This window comes from Trachurus trachurus (assembly GCF_905171665.1).
Source record: "Trachurus trachurus genome assembly, chromosome: 4".
Lineage (NCBI taxonomy): Eukaryota > Metazoa > Chordata > Actinopteri > Carangiformes > Carangidae > Trachurus > Trachurus trachurus.
Genome location: NC_139898.1, coordinates 24,742,827 through 24,763,258, shown reverse-complemented (window position 1 = coordinate 24,763,258; position 20,432 = coordinate 24,742,827). Strand labels below are relative to the sequence as shown.

General features: G+C 40.7%; 1 protein-coding gene across 2 annotated transcripts in view; it reads right to left on the bottom strand.

The window, feature by feature from the left end:
* Positions 1–20,432, bottom strand: part of pde4ba (phosphodiesterase 4B, cAMP-specific a) — a gene marked incomplete at its 5' end in the record, with an annotated part of 155,590 nt that overhangs the window by 47,995 nt on the left and 87,163 nt on the right. For both annotated transcript variants that reach the window (XM_083969605.1, XM_083969606.1), the window contains 4 exons: positions 10,972–11,021; positions 12,816–12,886; positions 13,068–13,104; positions 14,527–14,721. In XM_083969605.1, coding sequence (XP_083825731.1) covers positions 10,972–11,021; positions 12,816–12,886; positions 13,068–13,104; positions 14,527–14,721 — 353 coding nt within the window. The remainder of the gene's footprint in view (positions 1–10,971; positions 11,022–12,815; positions 12,887–13,067; positions 13,105–14,526; positions 14,722–20,432) is intronic.

The window sequence follows — 20,432 nt, the reverse complement described above, 5'->3', positions numbered from 1 at the left end:
CCCTCACCTGCGCTCTGTGTATTTACCCAGAAAGAGTAGCTGCTGTAAATAAGAAGGGGAAATTATTCTCCAGATATCTTTCCAGTAAGGTGTCATAACAGTTCCCGCCAGAGAAAACAAAAACCCTCTCACCATCACTGAAGGTTTCACTTACTGGTAACTGCACAACCTCTGCCTGGATACTAGAAGCAGCCTGAGTGGTCTTGAGAAATGTTGGGGAGAAAAAAACCCACTTCCATTGAATTTAGTCTTCATTTAGTGGAATTTAATACAATTATGTCCTAATGATTTTGGCTTCAATGATCTGGCCTCAGATCCTTCATGCATGACGCAGGATGAGGCCGTGATGTTTGCGTATAACGTAATATTTTTGGGGTCTGCACAGGAGCCAGAATGTTTTGCCTGTATACTGAGAGCCCCTCAGAGGCCGTTAAAGCAGCCAGGAGCGGGAAGTAGTAAAAAGGGCAGGTAACACAAGACACCCAGGGACAGAAATACTCAGACCTATTAGCTGCCAACATACAGGGAGAGAGTATGGTGGCCCTAAGAGCTCAAACACATGCAAATAACCAAACATGCTGTTAATTCAGTCCTGCAACACGACAGCGTTTCTAATGGACACAACGGTGGATGGGGATGGGCCGGGGGTGTCCCATGTGGCCTTTTGCAGCATATCATCCTCTCTCCTGTTGACTTTCTTTTCTTTCTCTCTCACTATGGGAATTAAGGCAAAAAAGACACTTGTTATTCAACCTTAAAAGTCGAACAACAAGTCCCATCGAGGCTAATCACTGTTTAAAGGGATAGTTCACCCAAAATTCAAATTTCACTCATTATCTACTCACCCTCAAGTCAACTAAGAGCTGTGAGAATTTTCAGAGTCCTCTGTGCCTTCTCTGAGTTACGGGGGGGGTCCGCGCAGCAGTATTTGTCCATATAATGGTTGTGAATGGATGCCACTTTTCTTCGTCCAAAAAGACACACCAAAAAACATCCAAATACCTCCATAGTGCTCGTCTGTAATGTCCCTCTTGTATTGAAGCCCCGACATGAGAAATTGTTCCGAAAAAAATTAAATAAATATATATTTTAAGCTTGTTTGTAGCTGAAGCTCCCAGTGTCTCCGTTAACTGCTCTTCCTGTGTCAGTGCAAAAAACTGAAAATTCTCCCAGCTCTTAGTCGACATGAGGGTGAGTAGATAATGAGTGAAATTTGAATTTTGGGTGAACTATCCCTTTAATGTCATCTGGAAACAATTGTATTGTGTACAGTATGTGTTCTAAAATTGATGAAAATCTTTTCTAAATTTGAAGTGAATTGTATTTGCTTGTATTTTGTCCTACGTTGCAGCGTATTGGCCTCTGTGGGCCACCGTAACAGGAGCCCAGGATTATTTGTTTCTCTAAAAAAATTATGGACACCTGAGAAAAGAGGAGAAGAAAGAAAGAGAAAGGGAGAAGGAGATGGAGGGGAGGTGGGGGCTCTGACCAGAATAGAGCGAGGGATAGAGGACAGGGAGGGAGCTGCTGCTGCCATGGCAACTGCTCCTGTTGGCATTTTGGAGACGTGCACAGCCGAGTGTGAGGTGAGAGACAGAGTGATAGTTTGGCAGATACTGTATCTATGACATTTAGACATTGCTAGCCCTGCCCCAGTATCCCTTATTGAACTGATGCCACATCGAGACCACGAGGCTGGCGCCGGTCCAGCATTACCTCACCAGCCAAAGATGGTGCGTAGCCACGGAGGGAGGGTCTACAGCATGATGCTGCCTCTGATATAAAAATAAATAAATAAAAAAACAAGTCCAAAAGAGAGCGATAGTAAATTCCTATGAATCCTATCCAAGAAAATCGATTTATTTAGCTTCCAGATGGCAGGTCCACAGTGTCCAACGTTTGCTTCATTTCCACAGCAACTTCTCTCATCTAAGTGTTTTAGTTTTGACTGATGCTATTAAGTAGTCCTAGCCAATGTGTGCGCCATATTTATAAACAACATATAGTTACACCTCTCCTGTAAGTATTTATAGGACACGCAAGACAGGCTCCAACCAACATGCATCTTGATCATCAATCAATCAGATCTCAAGTAGTCTTGGAAATAATCGTTAATCCAATAAATAAACTCATCACCCCAAATCCTAACAAGGTGGTGTCACCTTTCACCTCACTGTGCATGCAGACACATGCACAGTGTGGCAGATATCCATCTCTCTATTTGGAGTCGGGGGCTGCGTCAGTGAGAAGCCCCAGACAGGTGCACTGCTGTGGAGGAGTTACTGCTACTGGAGCCGCTGGATTTAGTCGAGGGTGTCCCATGACAACCTATTATGAGATTGGTGGTGGTGGTGGTGGTGGTGGGGTGGGGGCTGCATACATACTGTATTGGTTCTGTGTGTTTATGTGTGTATGTGTGTATTTTGGTGACAAATTTCACACTATGGACCGGTTGATTGGAGACAGTTCATCCCACAGGACAAAAGCCGTGTCCCCAAGAGGAAAAACTAAAAAAAGGTTTTTGATTATGATGATTTTAGGCGTCTGTGTGTCTTTGTAAAATTGCTCTGTAACAAGCAGCCGTGGGTTCTTTTAAAAGTAAAACCACCACTATGTACCTACCTCTGCATTCACACTTGCCAACTCCCAACAAAACTGTTGTTCATAAGTTAAAGGGACAACGAGGAGTTTTGGAAAAGCGAAGCGTTTTCACACTACATTTATGAGCCTCCGCGCGCACCGTACATTTCTTTGACCCGGCGCAAGACAGACTCATGTTTTCATTCATCAAAAATTAAAGTCAGAGGTTCAAAGAGGTTCACATACCATCGTAGTTCCGACCATAAACGGCGATTCTGCGGCGTTATTCTCATAACTCGCCATGAAGGAAACACTGGTCGGCTCGACCAGCATTTCCGCCACCACTAATAATAACAAAATAACGATAGAGACAGATCGATATATTTAGCGAAAATGGAGCCATTAACAAGTGTGAGTAGCGGAGATTCATCCACATTAACGTGAGACTTTTTTATAACCGTATAGAAACTCCTCGTTGTCCCTTTAACACACCAAACAATTTTCACTGTGTGGACTGTTCAGGACAAAGCCTCTTTTATTCAGTTTCCAAAAGCCACTGCACCAAAGTCTGTTCAGAAATATTCCAGTTTAAGTCTGAATCGCTCCTAGCCACAAAGGAAAATAAAACATTAGAAAACCAAACAGTTGTTGTTATTCAGAAAATGCACTTTTTAAAAATAGAAAAAGCTTTCCCACCCTGATCGGTGGCTGTCTCCTCCAGTGGGGACACTACACACTGGACATTGTGACGAGGACACACAGAGCCAGTTTATGGCTACAGTAAATGTAGTTTCACAGGCAGACTCTTTGTTTTAGCTTTTTCACTGTTTTGGTCGCTTTTCTTTCTCTATGGAGCTCCCCCTACAGTTTCAGAGTGCATGTTTTCACTGTTGAGGCGCTGATCTTGCAAGGTTGGTGACAGAGAGCCTCCATTCTCCCCGTAGCAAGTCATTCAACCATTACTCCAAAGCTGTTTAATCAAGGTCAAAATCTTGCATAGTTCCTCTTTAATGTGTTGTTTTATTTAGTAAATATGATTCACGTAGGTGAAAGCTAGGTGAATCGATAAACTGAACACTAAAAGTTTTAAATATCAATTAACTTGTCTGTTTTCTCCCTTCCTTTTCCTGTTTGGCCTGTATCGTATCTCCTCTGATGCTTATTCTCCGTCCCTTCCACAAGCAACGTTTATCTCTCCTGCCCTCTCACTTCATCGCTTCTCATCTCCTCCCTTTCATCCCTCCTCTCTTGTCCTCCGCTCTGTGACCTCCTCAGTACATTCCTGCACGCACTGGGCCACTGTTTGGAGGGGGAGTGCAGGGTCGTCTGAGGCTTTTATTAAATAACGTCCATGCAGAGATTGACGAGCAGCTCTTCATTGGTTGCCCTTTGCTCTGATCTCCGAGTCCCTGCTGACACAGAGACCAGCTGGGATGAAAAGACATCTTATATACATGTTGCCGTGACTTGATGAAATTATGGAGTATCGGTTTTCCGGCTCTGCAAGAAACTGCAATCCAGACCAATGAGCAGAAATTACTTTTTTTTTCAAAGTTGGTGTTATGCAACAGAGAATGGGCAACAGAGGCACATGACAGAGTCTTATACCTTCAAAGGTTGAGGCCAACAGTTGGATCAATGCACTTACAGTAAAAAGGCAAGACTCAAAACACTGGGTTTGCATGTCATGAGAAGTTAAACCACTTGTGTTTTCATTTAAGAGCTGGTTCTTTACAGATCAAAACAGATCCTACAGGATTACTTGAGGATCCACTTGGGTAAATGATGAAGAATCTTGTTGAGGTCGTGAACTTTGGGGTCATGAGATGAGATCGGGACAGATTTCACCTCCAAATGTATCGAAAGTGACACAGTAAAGTCTTTAAATATGATACGAATCATAATTTGATTAAATTAAAACAACGATTTTCAGCAGTAAAGTAAAACTCCTGTGTACGCTTTCAAAGATTTCATTACCAAATATGAGAGCGGCACTATCTTCATCCACGAATCTGTTGATACAACAGAGCTTTTACAGTACCTAAGACCGAGTTAACTCTGTGTGACTTTCCTGCTCAGGCTAAGACAAACAGAGGGAAGATGGAAAGACTGTACTGTCAAGCAGATTAAACTTTGTGCCAACGTGTGCACCAGACCATATTCAGCAAATGTAAGTGCAGTGTTGTTTTACCCTATTGCATAACAGCTCCCCATCATCCAGACACCTTTCACCTATACAGTTTAACACACACTTATTGTTTAGTGTTGACCAAACACCAGCTCCCAGCTTTGAAATAACATGTACTGTAGGACTTCATGTTGGGAAAATGTCATGGGGGGCCTGCTTGCCTCATACAAAAACACCTACACAATGGAAAGGCACAATGGGATTTAGAAAGCCAACTCGTTGACACCTTTCCACACAACCGCGGGAGCCTGACGATGTACGCAAGTGCACGCAGTGTGTATGTGGAGAGGGTCGGGACAGTTCGAGAGCCCTTTGCCTCATATATATCCTGTATGACAGCATTTCATCACAGAGGTCGACTCCACCAGGAAGCGGGGTCATACCTTTTGTGGGGTTCTCACAGTCGAATGCCGCAGAGATGGGGGCAGAATATTTCCTGGCTGCCGTTATGACACCGCAACACAAAACAGCTGCTTCGGTTCAGTGGCTCTTCATGATGTTTGTGGAAATGTTTCGACACATGTGCGAGCGGACCTCACTAACCTGTTTGTGACGATGAAAACAATGAGGCCCCTTTATTAGTTTTCATTATTACGTTTAATATCTGCAGTGGTGAAAGACGACAAAATCTGACGACCACATGGTAATAATAAAGCCTGAACGACGTGCACGGCGCTGCCGCTGTCTGTGTGGTTTTCTTACAGGATACTCTGATATATTTTCAACTGATCTATAGCTTTATCTGATCGAGATCATCTCCGCCATCTCCAACTTTATCTCGCGTAGCAACAAAACAACAAAGTGTCAAACAGTAGTTTTCCTACCCAGCATGCCAGAGGGCTTCTGTACACTGTGGCACCGGACACAACAAGTGGAGCATGATGCCAACACTTAAGAATGAGGACAAACCCGAGACAACATGACAGTGTGTCCTCTGTGACAGTGAAACATAAGAGCATGAGGTGCTGGCAGACGTATAATTAAGAGCATGCACAGCTCTGTGGATATTTCCAGTCACCGCTGAATAGATAAAGCTAATGGGCGGGACCTAGCACACTGATAGAATTGATACAGGTTACATAACATACCTCAATGCACACAGGCATGCACAGACGCACGCACACTTTCTCACACACATACACACAATATGCTGAGTTAGTGGCCTTTGGAAGTTTTGCTGCAATTTCCCAGCACATTTTCCCTTTTTTTATTTTAGATTTTACTGTAATACAACACAACACAAAACAACAAAACACAACAGTTTGCAAGAACGACATGCAACATACACTAGCCGAACAAAGTGGTGCACTCCTTAAAAGGGCACATCGTTAACACTCTTCTCTGTCAGTGAAAATTAACTTTTATGCCTTTTCCCATTATCAACCATGCGTGCATTCTCAAATTCAAACTTCTCACTCAAATTCAAACACAACACTCGTCTCCCAGACGTTTGTCATTATAAATCCCCATCTAAGCCTTTTTCATGTTCCAGTTATTTGGGGGGAATCTGGTGTTGCTAAACCCCAATGTTACAAAAAGCCTGTTTGTAATTTCTCTTCTCATGCGATACAGTACATACTTTTCCTATTTGAATTCTGGATTAAATTTGATTTTGCTATCAAAAAGTGACAAGTTCTTCCTCTGCCAAACCAATCATTCAGCTTCAAATGATCTCTTGATTTGTTCCCTTGGGGCAATAGGTTGCATGGTAGTGAAACACGAGATAACATCTCAAAATACCTTAATGCATCGTGGAAACACAGAACAGAAAAAAAAACTGAGTTCACAAATGTATACAATTTTAAATAGGTTGAATCATATACATGTGTATGTATTCATGCTACCGAGTTACTGTAAGTTAATAAATGTCAAAGTAGACGTTCATGTGCTGGTATGATACAATGGAACAAACCTATAACCACCAACTTGGTGCATAAAAAAACACCTTCTGATTGGCAGCTCCTGTGTGACACTTCTTGCTACATTTTTACAGTCACACTATCATGTGTAACATACAACTCTCTAATTACTGCCAACATTTGTACATATATAAAAAACATTAATGTGATTATCATCTTCCGTATAAAATCTAAAGAAATAAAAAACAACAACAATTACATTCAATTTTATTAATAGACCAATTTTCTATTTACTGTGACATATTACAAGGAAACGCATCATAAACCGCAAATTTTAGAAACAGAAACCAGTGAGTAGTTTTCGTTTGAAATATGACACATGTTTGTTTGATTGTATTATTATCAAAATGACTGCAGACTAATTGACTGTAGATCACCCGATTGATTAAATATTTATTTGCTGCAACTTTTACTGAGTGACTGATGCACTGCAAAGGCATTTAAAAATGTAAGAAGCAGCTACAGTAGGTAGGCATGTACATTAATCAATCTATATTACATGCAATATAAATCTAACATCTTATATGTGTCATAATATGATCCAAACTTGTAAAATGGTGCCAGACAACTGACAGAGTGTGTTGTGCCTTCGTGCACATTTGCACAGAGGACGTGCACCTGTCTTTGACATTACATCCATTTGATTTATTGCATGAATGTCATTTACAGCATGAAAGATATGCAGCCTTGGATTTACATCATCTATCTGTCTGTCTGTGCAAAGAATAAGCAGAATTAATAAGTGAACCCTGAGAGGAGGGTGAAACAGGTTCACCTGTGTGTAACGCAGAGTGATTGTTCAGTGCTGTAGGTATTTACGTATTATATCATTGTGTCAGCATGTGCATGTTTGTGCAGTGAGTGGGCACAGACAATAGGCCTTTGTCTCTCTGCATCCTATTTTTCTCTTGTGGGCTGACACAGACATTCATACACACCGACACACACACACACACTCATGCACACACACACACACCTCATCTACACACACAGTTCCTCCTGGCTTCCGTCAAGTTACAACAGTTTAGAGACAGCAAAACAGGAACAATCTGATCTTCTCTTCCTGCCTCACACTTCCTGCCCTCCCCCTCTGCTGCTTTGATAGAGTGACAGAGACAGAAAGAGAGAGAGACAGATGAATTAAAGGGGGGAAAAAAGTCTTTGGATGGATGAAACGAAAACTACGCAGAGGCTGACATGAGAATACGAGGGTGGGGGTGGCAGAGGCAGATGTGGATTGTACAGTAAGCATGTGCATGTGTGTGTGTGTGTGTGTGTGTGTGTGTGTGTAGTGAGGGTCGTGCAATGAGGATGTGGCCTGAGATCATGGGAAACAGTGGAGATCTGAGCTGAGAGGTGCAGCGGGCAGGTGTCAACAAGTGAAATCTTTTGTAGTTACACTTGTGAGCAAGTTTGCAACAAGACATCCTGCATTGTTATAAAAAGTTTATTGTGTCCGTTACTTCTTTCATGAGAACCTTTGTATTGAAATTTGTTAATTTATTATATTATTAATTAGCGTTGACCGATGAAAAACATTATTATTAAGGCACTTTAAAAAATTCACAATATAACTTCATTATCATAATAATCAAGAAAACCTAGAGAGACCAAAGTCAGTAACATCCTATAATAATATATAATAATAATCATCCTTCTATTTGCTTTGCTATGCTATAATAAATCAAATGTTGCACAAAAATATCATGTGCATATATACATGTGGAATATGTTTATGCTGTAAATTAACACATTATACATTATAAAAAGGTTTAAATTGGAGTTGAATCTGCTGTTTGTTTAACTGATGAATAACTGCTTGTTTTGTCAGAACACAGCAAAAACTAATCAAATTATTTATCCAACCTGAACCAATAATCCAAAACACAAATATGTTCCATTTAAATTCATGTAATACGAATCCAAAAACAGTCCGGTTTTTACATGTGTTTTGAAAAGTAATGTGGCTATGAAACACAGTTCTCTTGAAGAGGATAAAGTTTTTGTCATCTGTTTTTTTTTCCAAGAATTTATTGATAATAACAAAAGATAAAATGATAATCTTCTCCTTTAAGAAGCATGTAAACCTCAAACACACTAAACTCATGCCAATCCTTTAACAAGTTTCTGCCTTGCAGTGATTAAAAACATGATCAGTGCAGGTTCGATGTGCACATGAGGAGAAATGTTTGCATGTCAATGCACAGCGGTCTGCAGAATCTCTGGGCTCAATATTAACTTAAACTCGCTATCAAAATTAGAGCTGATGGGAACATGTAATTTAGTGACGACCTCAGTTGCACTTATACTGAAAGGTCACGTTGCACGTTATGAGGCTGGTTTACGAGATACACACACACACTTATTCTCCCAAAGTCTTTAACACACACACACACACACACACACACACACACACACAAACACACAAACTCGGAGCACCTGATGTGCTGCGGTTGAGAAGAAGGAAGTGAAAACTCAGTCCATCTGCTCTGACAGGAAGTCAACAGAAGCCACATACAGGCATGCTGACGTCAATCAGAGCCACAGGAACACCTCCCCGCAGCACACACTCACACACACACACACACACACTCATACACACACTTAAATTACTCATACTGATGCATATACGCCATGATAAACACTCACTCTAACCAGACACCTTCTATCCGCTATTGCAAAACTGCACAAAGCAGATTAAAAACACATGACACACTGAGAGGTTTGACACATTATTGTGTTTACTAATGTTTATACAAACTCATACGTGCATGAGCGTGCATGTACACACACACACACACGCATACAGTATAAAGCCAGAATATCACAGAAGTAATGTGATCCAAAGGAGTTTCTATATGATACCTGTGATAAGTGAAGCTTGTGTGAGACACATAACCAAGTAATAAAATTACTCCATGTGCTTCTGAGAGAAAAACATACAACAGTTTTTTTCTTTTTTTTAACAGAAACGAGAACAGTACTGAACTGACTGAGCATCATTTTCACTTGTTCTTTGATGTCATATCTTGATATGTAATTGACTTCATGTTGGTTAGTGGATGGTTAACTACGCTCTCTGTTCTCAGTTTCACTGCTGCTCGTCTTTTTCTTCTCTTTACACAACAACACATGCCTAGAGAGTGTGGGAACATCTACCCACAGATGTGAAGTTAAAGCTCTGACAAAACACCTAAAATAATATTTTTTTCCTTTCTTTTACTTTTGGATCTGCTTGTTTGATTTGTTCCATAATATGTTTTTCTTTTCTTTCTTTTTTTTTAGTGGTCACACATTTAACATTGTGCTCAAAAATATAGGAAAATGTGGGGTTAGCTTTTGATTTTTATTCTCATCTTATTCTTAACTTAAGGATAATTTTACAGTGAAACACGCACACAATTCTGTTCTGTTCAGCTTGTTTCTTGTTGTAAGACATTGTACTAGACTTTTTGTCTTTTTTTTTTTTTTTTTTTTTTACTTTTTTGCACCGTGAGAAGTTGGTACCATCAGATTACAGTAACTAGCAGTGGCTGATATAATTCAAGGTGACCAAGGACAGAATTATTAACATACATGAGCTGCACATCAGCACTAGAATAAAATAAATAGCTTAATGCAATACATTAACAAAAGTATTAAGTAATATAAGTATAAAGGATAAACTGTTGTGCAAGTGTCACCACAGTTTTGTTGTGGCTTTATTCTCTCTAACTCTAGTTGAGTTGATGTTGCATTAGTACCTCACAACAAACACATATCCACACATATTAATGTTGTGCATAAATGCACATATTGTCTTGGCTTGGACACACTCAAATCCCCTGTAAAGTAATAATACAGTTTAATCTATGGTTGCACACACATACGCACATGCGGTTTCGAACTGGTCGAATGTGTAAATGTACACACACATACACACACTGCTGCAGGGAGGTTTGAGTGTGAGTGAGTCTGCATGTGCCTGAGTGCTTGTCTGAACTACCACTTTGATTGTGTTTGACCAAGGTTAATGAGCTTGATGACAAAATAGTCTGGACTACAATATTAGAGCTGGAGACAGATGGCGTAAAACAGTGAAAGTCGTCACGTAGGCCAGTTCATGAGCAAAGGACGAGACGGTGCAGAGAGGCAGGGAGGAGAGAATAATGAGAGCAAGGGAAAACTGGAAGAATGTTTCAGCCAGATATAAACCAGATAGGTGGAAAAAAAAAACAAGATGTGTTCTTCACGCAGTTTTACAAAAGTCAGACACGTAGCAGAACATTCCTGTAAGCCTCTTACCTGGGAGACAAACTCTGGTGATTGGAGGCTGAGTTGCTGCAGGAGACCTTCTGCAAGAAGGAAGGAAAGAAAGACAGAGAAAAAAAGGACAAATGTTACTCATTTGTGTATAGTTGATGCAAATTACAAAAACATTTTTCACTTGCTGACTCCTGACTGAGCTAATTGCTTAAAGGCCATGTGAATAGTTTAACATTCAGGGAAATATACAGATGTGCTCTCTAACAGAGGAGTAAAGATGAAGACAATGATACCACTCTGACTTCTGTCCATAAATCAAGAAGCTACAGGCAGCAACAGATCGACTCCTCTCACCCTCTGCAGAGGAGTTAATAAGTGGATTTCCCAAAAAAAGACAAAAATAGAGGATTCTCTAAAATGGATCATGAGCGGCATCTTTTAACTCACGTTCAGAGTATTTCTACAGACGATATCGTACAGTTGATGCAGCGATATAGTGCTATAGTGCTATTTGGCCTTTCCTAGCTGCACTGTTACATACTGTATACCTTTCCATATTACACTAAGCATACTACATATACTACAACGTAGATCTGCATCCTCGCTGCTTTCCATCCAACTCCTCAGCTTTCTATTTGAATTTGCATTTAATTGTATATGACTGTTTTCTTTACATATTAGGTCTTGATGTTTGTGTATCTGCAGCTCTGATCAGTCTGCGTGAAGATGGGGCCCAGAGCACCACATGAGCCGAGCTGATTTAACTAAAATGTGTGTCAAAGTTGTGATAAATTATTAAAAACTTCAACGTCTGCGCCTTCTTGACTGAAATAAATTGCTGTCACTTGCGCAGTGCCTGTAAACAACCCCTCCTCTTAGCATCTTTGGAATCTGACGCACTCACACATACACACACATAGAGCCTTCACTGTGAATAACAGGGGGAAAGGTGACCTGAATACGAATTGCCGGCAAATCTGCACCTGTAGTGTCTAACTTCCACTGGGTGGTACAATCTTGAAGGTGACAGCTGCAGCAGTGGCCAGTATTTATTTTCTGTAGAACTATAAACCACACTGAGGTAAAAAAAAGAAAAAAAAAAAAAGAGCTCTACTCTGGAAGTGCCTTTACTATGAAAACCACTGATACACACAAACATACATGCACTGACGCATGGAGAAGGCAAAAAAGTAGCAAGTATACCAACGATACTGTGTGCATTTTGTGTGTGTGTGTGTGTGTGTGTGTGTGTGTGTGTGTGTGTGTGTGTGTGTGTGTGTGTGTGTGTGTGTGTGTGTGTGTGTGTGTGTGTGTGTCAACGTGCATCTGCACAAGGCATCTGGAGGCATCTGCTGTGTTGGTGGTTTGTTTGCTGGACGACTTCAGCCACTCATCATCAGTGTGTGTGTGGTGGAAAACAGCAGTGGTTTCAGTCTGTTTAAAGCTCAATACCTCCACCTTGTGGCGAAACGATGCAACAAAACCTGACCTGACCAGAGATCACTCAGCCACTACCATTGACTTTTTGGTTTATTTTTTAAAAGCCACGTAAAGCAGACTATCAAGCTGAGGAGTTTTCTCCCCTTCCCCTCCCATTACAACATCATATCATCTGTTGTTTTGCGCTCTGCCTCAAAGGAATCACAATATATTAATCATTATCCTAGTGTCTTAAGTGTTCTCCAACTTGACTTGGCTTGTGATCAAATATAAAACTCATAATTAATTATCAACTGGCTCATCTGAATCTGCCTGAAGGCATTTCCTAATGAGTCTGTAAACTTGCCAATGGCATCCAAACTCAAAGTAGATCACTGACTGTTTAAGGAAATAAAGCCCCATCAAAAAGATTTGTTTGCTGGTCTCGACTCAGTGGCACTTACTTGCTGGAGGCACACTGGACATTGGTCAGCACAGTGAAGTTATTCCTTACACTTCGAAGGCTTGCCAGAACCTAGAAAGGCAGGGAAACAGATCATCAGGATCCTTTTTAACCACATTTCTTTGTCATTTCTCTTAAAAATGTAATTTGAATGCATTTTGCTTGGTTGTAGCACTGTTATCATACATGAAACATATATCAAAATAGTGGTTATATCAGACTAATTTGGGATTACAGACATAAAGATTATTACCTGAGCGAAAGGCGTTACGATCAGGTCATCACCATGTCTGAAAACACACAAGAAGGGGACAAATATCATGTTGTGCTGCTGCATGAATCTTAAATGCTGAGTGCTTTTTGCCAGGATGGTAAACAGGAAAAATGTTAGGTAACAACAATAAGCAAAGAGGGCTTTGACCTGGCCGCTCTCATTACTATAATTAACTGAGGGAGAGGAGTATGGGAGGATGGTCTTAGGTCAAAAACAGGAGTCTCCTGTTCCAGTGGGATGTAACCTTATAAGGCACTTAGCTCCAAGGGTAAACCTATTTTTGGAAACTGTGACAGGACAAAATGCTAAATTGCTCTGCTGTGGGTTTCAAATCATTATTATGTTAGGCAAGATCTGGAGTCTTAGTCTTATGGTCACAGAGGGACTCCTTTTAGCCAACCCCCAATATAGAGCGGTTACCACCGGTTGCCACTAGGGGGCAGAACAGTAATGCAGGAACAGAGCCTCTATGGCAGATTGCTGTACATCGTGTGATGCACTTTGATGGTAAATAAAACCGTTACAAGTCTTTGCAAACAGCCACCAATAAGAGTAAGAAGCTAGTATGCTGATGGAGGTATTACTTTGAATTATAGCTTTCTTCAACTTGAACTTTAATTTAATTTAAATTATAGCAGTGTCTAGTTCATTGTACCTGTTCGCATCTTTTTCATTTCACACTTCTTTATTTATTACACATTAATGTAGTAATCGTACCTGAGGGAAAAGTGATATCATACCATTGAAATACACTCATGCATTTCTTTAAACTCCCAAGAAAACTACAAATAAACGTCCTATCAGAGTGCATGGAGACTGGATGAGGAGGTGCACCAAAAGTGCACAGCAAAACACATTAGGGTTTTAGGAAAGGTGGTGTTCTCTGAAAAAAGAGGAGCGACGCCTCAAACTCGTTCCAACACGAAGAGAGCGGCCTGGACTCAGATTGGCCTGGATGCAGGGAAAGCAATGCCAGCCGACATTCATTTGAGGAACACAGTGGTCAAGAAGAAGCATGAAGCTGGAGAGTCATTCGATGGGTGCAGACTCGGGCTAATGTATATGTATAATTGACATTCCCACTCCCAACATACTGTACTGCAGCAATAACCAGGAGAAGGAGGCATCTTAACCTACTGTGAGCAGAATATCTTTCTGTTTAGATATAACTCCTATTACTCTCTCTCTGGTATTAGGGTAGGTGGGCCAAATGTGCAGCGGGCGAATAAGAAACTACTTGTAGGTGAGTTGACAACATGTAAATGTACATTTACATGCATGAAGACAGGAATTTGCATTAAAAATGTGGTAAAAGATAATAGATAATAATTGGCCTCCTGCCAGGGCATGTGCAGTCATTCTGTACCCGTCAACCGCTGCATGTACATACTTGTGATCAAAGTGTGCTTGCTGCGCTGATTTTCATGTCTCTACTTACAGTTCAGAGGCGATGGAGGAGTTTCGTGACATGGACTTGGGTGACAGGTCATAGTCACTGTCGGAGCGGTAGAGGAAGGACTCTCTGCGCTGGTTATGACCGGGAAAGTTAGTGTGGAGGACCAGACCAGAGCCTGGGGAGGCCTGAGGGTCCAGAGGGCTGCAGCTGGCGGATGGGCCATTCTCCACATCAAAACTGAAAAACACAAAAACATATGTTGTCTTAAGATTTCTGTCACTGCGGCTTCGTTACAGAAACATTGAGAAACAGACCAGAGAGGAAAGAAAGACAGTGGACGGCAAACAACTGCAGGTTTTCTGCCTTGCAGATGAATCTCCATTACTACTTTTATCTTTCCCGTAATTTCAGCAGGAATTTTTGCCAGTAAACTCCCCGCCTCTGATCTTTAAAAAATATATAAACAAAATGATATTTGACTCATTATTGTGACAACATTTTTGGGAAATGTTGTCAATGTTGTGTCAGTATCAAAATCCCCTTCAGAGATAAGCAGCAGCCACATGTAGCTGCACCTAATTATGGCATGACTATGTACAGCTCATTTACGTACAGTAATACCAGTTTTAAAAAATACACAAAATAAAAAGGGTAAAACGAACAAACTAGAGACAAAACGTGATCCTAATAAGACAAGGTCTTGAGGTATGGCTCAAAGTTAATCAGCAATATACGAGTCCTAGACCTTCCAGCATTCTGCTCTTATTTTGGGCAACATACAGTAGCGACTAAAGGAAGTTTAACTGTGTTTATTTTTAACTTTGGAAACAGCTGACGATCCAAAACCAGCCAACCCGATACTGGTTCTCTATTATACTGGTACCATACAGGTATTTTGGACTCTGTGTTCTGTGCAATGATTTACAGACCAGTCGTACTGTATGTAGGCAGTGGTAAATATTCACAGTAGCTTCACGCACACACACTCTCCCCCGCAAACATACAGGAATTGAGTTGACATGACCCGGCATGAAAGGACAGAGTGACATGGTAAAGTGTACAGTCTATAATCAGTCTGGAGATCAGTGAGACAGAGGGAGGATCTCATTAAATCATCATAAAGGAGGAGAATGGAGGAGGGAGATCATCGTGACGATGGTTTCCATTTTTCTGGTCCTGGTGAATCATCCCAGATGCCAATTTCTGAACAAGCGGGGTGTGTGTGTGTATGTGTGTGTGTGTGACTTTTATTTATTTTTTGTCCATTTTCCACTGAAGTTTGGTTTCTTTCATCGCTTTGTTCCGCCATCATTCAGCTGAACTGTATAGTAAACACACACCAGCAGACGGAGCGCTGGTTACACTACAAACTTCAGCAAGAAACAAACACATAATATTAACTGAAAAACTCCAAAAGCTGCACAATCAGCTATTAATATCTCGTGTCACTGTTCCCTCTTCCGTTTATCGAAATGAAACCTAAAATGGAAAAAACGCATCAGTTCATCTACACAATAGGAAGTACAGACCCACAATGTGGACAAGTTCTCTTGAACTGGCTGCAGCTGCAAAACTATTCTCACATTATGACCATGATGATGAATTAGGTTTTTACTTTGATTAAGAATTCAAGTCGATTTATGTTCATACATTTCACTGCATTAAAAGTCCACATCTGCACATTAATTATAGTGACTCAACGATTTGTGACATTGATGACTGAATTGGGACTTAATTTGCATGATTTTTTCCTTTTATGGCAAGTGAAATGGGAATCTAAATTATTTTTTATAATAGATATAGATATAAACATCTTTACAGAAGGTAAACTAAATAGCCTCAAAAGTGGACAAACCACAGTAATGAAATACAAAGGAAACATGTAAACAGTACAACAGTTTTAAGAGGATTTTTAACTATTGCTCTGAATCTCAAAAACTCTGGCCAGAGGACAGAGAGCAAAACGACCAAGACATACCGTCTATGTCTAAAGTTAAACTTTTATCAGTTAGTTCTGGAGAGAGGCTAAAATCGATGATGTTTGGTCCGAGTCTTGAGTCTGTTAAAGTCTATCTGCAGAGTCCTGGACCAGTGAAGACTGGGAAGCTGTAAAATGACATTCCAGCTAAGACACGACTTAAATTCAAACCTACTTGTTTATTTAAGTATCTCCACTGAAAGCCAACCTTGTCTGAGACCTTTATTTGGTGTGACACATTGAAATAAGCCATGATTATGCTCAACTACGATGTGGAATCTATGGAAAACAGTGTAAAAGGGGGGTGGAGTGGGGAGGGGAAGGCTGAATAAATGGGTCAATACAATACACAGCAAAAAAAGAGAGAAAATTTAATACACCAATTTGAGCACATATACCTACTCAGTGAGATGACAGAAATGACAAGGATCTGTAGCTGCTTTTGCTGCCTGATGAAGAAGAACCAGACAGATTCTTTTGAGAATTATGACGTGGCACTAAAATTCACTTTAAACATCTTCTCTGCTTAATTTCCTCTCCATGTGTTCCATTTCTAAACATGCCACAGAGACACACGGAAGTAATAATTAATAAATAAATAAAAGGAAAGACAGTGTGTGTACACTTCATATACAGTATACAGTACATGCACATGCATGCCTGCACTATGCACCATGCATTAAATGCTTGAGTACTTCTGCCCTCAGGTCGATCTAGTGCTTTGTGTGTTCTGATCACGTGTAGGAGCGACTAATTCTGGAGCCAGTGCAGGCGAGTCGAGTCAACCACAACGCACAACTGTCTCACAACTGTCAGCTCGTCCTCTTAAATGACGTTCGTAGAAAATAGCTGACATTTTCACAGGGTCAGAGAAAGAAGCATCTATCCAATAAACACAACAATGACCCAGTCAGTCTGTGTTTATTGCCATGGCTGCCAAAAAACAAACAAAAAAAAACAATCAGATGCAGTGGGAATAGACCCGTAAGATGGAGGAGAGAAATTGTGTAATATCATACTGTGTTTACAAGTGAGGTTCAAACTCACAGTCATACGCACATGGTGTGATTTTAGCTACATTGCTGATCCGTCATGTGCTCAACTGCTGCTAAATCAACGCCTCAGCTCCTCCCTGACCATGAGCTGAGTCACATCCTCAGGAGAGCGTCTTCACAGTCATGCGAGTCACGTAAGAAGGTAACAGCTGTGGTTCAGGTGTTATGATGACGCAGCTTGGTGCCGTTACCAGAAGCTGAGCGGGAGAGGAGGAAAAAACAGCTACGTCACAGCCCTCCACCCTCAGCACAGAGGGTTAGGGGTTGACGGCTAATGTGTTACGCAAGATCTGCACACACGTTAATGTTGAAGCTGAGAAACCAGACTACATATTATCTTCACACATGCACAATGACAGCATTTTTGAGTTTGAATTATATTTGTGATCAGTTACTTTAGCTAATTTTATTTCAATGAAGTGATACAGTAACTAAAGATGCATGTATACAGTAGGTGTATTCTTTCACATACAGTACAAACAGACCTGCACGGCTATAGATTCACAGATACAAGGGCTTAGACCACTGATCATAATGACAATTGATAAATCTGTTGATTTTTTTTTTCAAACTGGTTAAATGTTAAAAAATAAATAAGTTTTAAAGGGATAGTTCAACATTTTGGCAAATTGGCCCATTGCCATAATCCCTTTAGTCATAGCAGTAGGTACGTTACCTTTAATTGTCGGTGCAAGCTATTTTTAGAATGGTGGAGCAGAGCCGTGAGCTGCTCAGAGCTACGCTACGGAGGCTGGGATTTCTTGGTTTCCCTCATCAAAACTCATCAAATACACAATCCAACAACTCCAAAACGCTTTCGTGGACAAGTTGTGACCTGCACATTCACCACGCTATGAGATTATAACAGAACGTTACGAGACAGAGTTGTTTTAGAGGCAAATGCAGAGACTGCTTGCTGAAAAACTGCCCCCAACGGGCACGCACATCACCGGTTTTGCATGAATTAACCTCTAAAACAACTCCGTCTCATAACGTTCCGTTGTTTTTTCATAGCGTGGTGAATGTGCAGGTCACAACTTGTCCACAAGAGCGTTTTGGAGTTGTTGGATTGTGTATTTGAGCCTCCGTAGCGTAGCTCTGAGCAGCTCGCGGCTCTGCTCCGCCGTTCTAAAAATAGCTTGCACCGACAATTAAAGGTAACGAACCTACTGCTAAAACTATAGGGATTATGGCAATGGGCCAATTTGCCAAAAATGTTGAACTATCCCTTTAAGATGCCTTAAGGTAACCACCTTTAAATAACTAAAATAAGTTTAGGTTACTGTATATGATGCAGAATTAAAAAGGAAAGCAAAAGCTGGTTCAGGCTAAAGATTGGAAAGCATGCCGCTTATGATAAATGATTCTACCAGTTAATAAAACAGAAACTGATGGATAAACCAGAAACAGCAAGAAGTTTACTATGGAAGTGGTTTCCAAAGTGTGTGCCCTCAACTACGGGCCAGAGGCACCACAAGAGTGATTTCCCTTATTTTTTCGTCATAAGCAACGTCTCATCAAAGAAGTTGCACTGACAACAAAAGTGGAGCATAAACATCAAAACTCTGCAGAGCGCAGTTAAATAAATATGTCTACGCTCCAGTGAATGCAGAGAAGCCATGGGAAAAAACGGTTTGAAAACACTTAAACAGTACAAGGATATTCTTCTCACAAATGATTCCTCATGCAAAAAAACAAAGTCGGCATGTGATCCAAATTGTTATAACACTCTAAGAGCAAGCAAGAGCTCCACTGACTGATCCATCAGTAAATCCTGACAGGAAAGTCTCTAAACTCAAGCAACAACATGTAAAGATCTTACCAAAGAAATAAGGTTTGAACAGAGAACAGCCCGAAGGCTCTTTTGTGACTGTCTGGGGGATCGATGGATGCCAACGTTTAGTCCCCGGATAGTCTGAAATAACTGTGTAACCACGTCTAACTACTTGACCTTAGCAGTTAATTCTCAACCTTTAAGAGAAACGTACTGTGTGTAACAGAATAATCTCAGCTCCAGAGTCCAAGTACTGACTTGGTTACACTGTCAAATGCGTCTCTCGCTCTCTCTACAGCTCCACTGGCTGAATGAACACTTGTGAGCTGTGGTTGTAAGTTGTGAAAACACTCAGAGCTTCATTCATCATTTTGCTATAATGTGTTCAACTTTGGACAAAAAAACACACACACACACACACACACAAAACAGGCTTATCTAACTGCTTTGTAATTGTTTTCTCCTGTAATTACTGAAAGGCAAGAAAAAAAACAAGCACATCTATTTTACGGCTGTGTTTTGACACTGGTCTGCTTAACAGGACAAAGAAGGGATATCCAAGAATTTACCCTTCAAATAACAACACAGAGACAGACCTTGGGAACAAAGACCCCCCCAGTATGAAACGGGGTGTCCTGGTGGTTTAGTGGATTAGTGCCTTTGTCTGGGAAACCATTCTCACTCATGTCATTTTCTCATGCTTTCTCTTTGCTCCGGCATCCCTCTCTCTTTCTCTACACATTAACACATACAGATGTAAAAAAAAAAAAAAAAAAAAAAGAATGCAAACCTCCAATTCCTTTTTATGTAAAGCAGACACAGAGCTTTGTCCTCAGAGGCAGGATGAGACTCTGTGTCTATAAACTACTGAGGGATCAAAACAAACATGGGCCAAAAACTGTATTGCAATCATGAGCCTCCGTGGTAGAGGGGGAATAATCAGTCAAACTAGTTTGACTTGAGGGAATCTGACAAAGTGTAAATGAGGGTTGAAAAGGATCAAAGCGTCACCAGGTTGTATGACGCACATTTGTATCTATCATTTGTTACGTCATGGCAGTAAGTCATCTTTGAAACCCGAGGGGACACCGATTCCTTAGAAATTGGCAACGGCCAAGTTAGCCCAGCCAACTGCGATCAT